A 3,885-nucleotide genomic window follows, 5' to 3' on the forward strand; every position below is an offset into this window, starting at 1 on the left:
AATCTTAATCAAAAAATAATCAAAAATTAAGTTTTGATATATTAATGGTAGGAAATGTACAAAATATCTTCATGGAACATGATCTTTACTTTATCCTAATGATTTTTGGCACAAAAAAAAAAATCGATCATTTTGACCCATACAATGTATTTTTGGTTATAGCTACAAATATACCCATGCTGCTTAAGACTGGTTTTGTGGTCCAGGGTCACAAATAAACACACTTGATGCATATTCATAGACTGATATAACAAAACCATCTAGTTAATTAAAATATGCAAATGCACAGGAATTGCATACCTGCTTAATACATATATGTGTCTTTTCCAGTTGGAACTCCATATTATATGTCTCCCGAGAGAATTCATGAAAACGGCTACAACTTCAAATCAGACATCTGGTCCTTGGGTTGCTTGCTGTATGAGGTACACAAACACATATACATTCATACTAGCATTCATTAATTTTAAAAAAATCTCTTATGGTCAACAAGGCTGCCTTTTTTTGGGTCAAAAATTGTGAAATATTATTACAATTTAAAATAACTCTTTAATATCTAAATATATTTGAAAATGTAATTTATTCCTGTGATGCAAAGCTGAATTTTCAGCATCATTGCTCCAGTCTTGAGCATCAAATGATCCCTCAGAAATCATTCTAATATTCTGATTTGCAGCTCAAGAAGCATTTCTGATTATTACAAATGCTGAAAACAGCTGCTTAATAAAAAGAGTAAATGCACTTGCAATCAAAGTCTATATGACAAGGCACTGTACCAGAATAAATACTGAAATACACTGTTTTGAAAGTACAGCCACATGAGTAGTGGCAACTTAACGACAATACAAGCAAGAACAGCGGAATGAGACGTAATTATATTTTATGTGTGATATTTGTGTGTCTCTTAGATGGCAGCTCTGCACAGCCCCTTCTACAGCGACAAGATGAACCTGCTCTCATTGTGCCACAAGATCGAACAGTGCGATTACCCTCCTCTGCCATCAGAGCACTACTCACAGAAGGTACAACACACACACACACACACACTTACATGCCTCTCCTATGAAAACCAGTGAGCAAAGCTCAAAAACACATGATGCACGTCTTTTTCTCAGAACAAACAATAAATGAACAAAGGGAAAAAATGCAAATATACACTTAAAACTTTTATGTTTTTGCAAACTTTTATGCTCACCAAGGCTGCATTTGTTTGACCCAAAATATAGTAAAATTGTGAAATATTATTACATTTTAAAATTACTGGTTTCTTTTTAAATATATTTTAAAATGTAATTTTTTTTCTGTGATGCAAACCTGAATTTTCAACATCATTACTGCAGTCTTCAGTGTCACATGATCCTTCAGAAATCATTCTAGTATGCTGATTTTCTGCTCAAGACACATTTCTTGTATTATCAATGTTGAAAATAGTTCTGAATAATATTTCTAATATTTACTGATGATTAGAAGGTTAAAAAACAATTGTTTATTTCATTTATTTGAAATAAACAATTGAGGGTTTGCACATAAACCACAATTTGTTCAGTTACCTGGATGCATGGCCATATTGGCGATACTCAGATATAAACAACAGCATGGATTGCATGGTTGATGTACTATTGAACATGTTGTTCTGCTAATTTATGTTGTTTAAACCATTGAAAAAATGTGTGGAAGCTGCTAAATCGTATAGAGAAGGACTTAGTAAGCAGAAAAAGTAAAAGCAATATTTTGACAAACTAAAGTTAATAGGTGGTAAAGATACGTATAAGTATTATTAATTAAGATATTAGCCTAATATTTCACCTACCTGACTGGAAATGATAAGAACAAACACTAATGTTGTCAAAATTCTTGCCCTGGAAATCCCGGTTCAGTTTGGCCAACCACAAACGGCTTGTTGTTCCAGACAGTTTTTTCCACTCTTCTCTTTAATTTGTTATGACTTTTGGCAGTCTATAGTACTCCAAATGTTTTTCCTGGTCCGACTGATTAGTACAGCCCAAAACATGACAATAACTGATCATTTTCAGCAGTAATAATCAGCAAAATATACAAGTTTCATTCGGTTCACTGGTATTTTTTTACACTTAGTACCGCCAATATGGCCGTTTGATGATGTGTCATGAAAACACACTATAATTTGTAACATTATAAATGTCTTTACTATCATTTTTAATCAATTTAATGCATCCTTGTTGAATAAAAGTCCTAATTTCATTCAAAGCTCAGGTTTTGTAACACAGCCTCTCACCAATCATATCATGAAAATACAACATGTGATCATTGTTGTAACCTACACACCTTGTATGTGTCGCAGCTCAGAGATCTGGTCAGTATGTGTATCAACCCTGATCCCGACCAGCGGCCCGACATCAGCTTCGTCCTGCAGTTTGCCAAACAGATGCACCTGTGGACATCCAGCACCTGAAACAAACACACCTGTGGGAATGAGAACCATTGTGCAAACCTGCGATCTCTGCTCTCTCAATCCAACTGAACAAGCTGTAGAAAGATCTAGAAATGAGTAAAGAGAGAATGCCAACAGTGTCTATACTGTTTTAAGCTGAGCGTTTCTCTAGATTTGTATTGAAAGCAATGCCGATGTACTTCTTGTGATTTCAAATGATGTATCACAGTGCTGTGTGCTGATTGGTTTAGAGAAAGTTGGTCAGGTCAGGTGACCCGTGCCTCAAGTTGATGATGTCAAAGCAAGGTGGTTCCATTTATACATACTTTTTCTGTGGGCTTATATTCATAACAGCAGCATATAAAGAGCCTTACAGTTGCGTTACTTCGCTCTCTTTATGTTTCTGATACACACATACACGCACACAATTGTTAAGTGTTTTGCAGGGAAAACACTCGTGTTGGACGCCGAGTTCAGCGGTTTTGTTCTCTGCTCAAATATCTACCATATGAAAGTATTCAGTATATCCATTGTTCCAAAGAGATGTTATTTTTTGAACCATTTTCTCATGTTTAAATGTGTAATTAACAATAAAATGTAACTGGAAATACTGAGTTTGTGACAACTTTTGTATTAAAAGATATTTGAAACGTCTTAAAGGGTATCCACAACGCATATCTAACATGATAGGCGGCTGCATATATGAAAAAAACACCTAACCCCAAAAAAATTCTAACAAAAGGTTTCTCAGCTGTTTTTAGGTAGTATTAGGTGTCCTTAATAACATACTAAAAGTTTACCAAAGTTTGACCACTAGAAAGGTGTCATTTTCAAGATGGCGTCCAAGATGGGCAGAAAACCCTTAAAATATCCTAACTCCTTCATTATTTGACCTAGCCAAGTAATCTTGGTGTCTAACCCAATGTTTTCTGGGTCTATGAATCCATTGGACTTGTCTAAATTGCACTGACATGATTACATACTTATGGAATACATGATGTTGTGAGATTACTGTAAGGTTTTATCTTTGTTTGGGGTGAACCAGAGTTTTAAACGATTTAGTCATGTAACTCCTACTCAGTACATGTTTTTGGACACATACAGCTCTTTTTTTTCTTCTAAAACACAGACTTGACATTCAATGTAAAAGTTACTGCACCCAAAAGTTCCTTAAATTGGAGCTGTATAACTTGGATCATAAAAAAACTCTGAATTAGCCCGAACAGAGGCGTGTGTGAACCCTCTAAATGGTCACTTATTTCAAGTTGCTTTAATATAAAATTGTACTTGTAATCACTTTCAGGTGCATCTCAATAAATTAGAATGTTGTGGAAAAGTTCATTCATTTCAGTAATTCAACTTAAATTGTGAAACTTGTGTATTAAATAAATTCACTGCACACAGACTGAAGTAGTTTAAGTCTTTGGTTCTTTTAATTGTGATGATTTGCCTCACATTTAACAAAAACCCACCAA

At 34.6% G+C, this 3,885-nt stretch overlaps 1 protein-coding gene across 2 annotated transcripts in view; it reads left to right on the plus strand.

Moving 5' to 3' along the window:
• The window catches only part of nek6 (NIMA-related kinase 6), an 11,430-nt gene extending 8,406 nt beyond the window's left edge, over positions 1-3,024 (plus strand). For both annotated transcript variants that reach the window (XM_073824617.1, XM_073824616.1), the window contains exons 8-10: positions 331-425; positions 909-1,022; positions 2,321-3,024. In XM_073824617.1, the coding sequence (XP_073680718.1) occupies positions 331-425; positions 909-1,022; positions 2,321-2,431 (320 nt within the window). In that variant the 3' untranslated portion in view covers positions 2,432-3,024. The remainder of the gene's footprint in view (positions 1-330; positions 426-908; positions 1,023-2,320) is intronic.
• The last annotated feature ends 861 nt before the right edge of the window (positions 3,025-3,885 follow it).

This window comes from Garra rufa, chromosome 19, assembly GCF_049309525.1.
Source record: "Garra rufa chromosome 19, GarRuf1.0, whole genome shotgun sequence".
Lineage (NCBI taxonomy): Eukaryota > Metazoa > Chordata > Actinopteri > Cypriniformes > Cyprinidae > Garra > Garra rufa.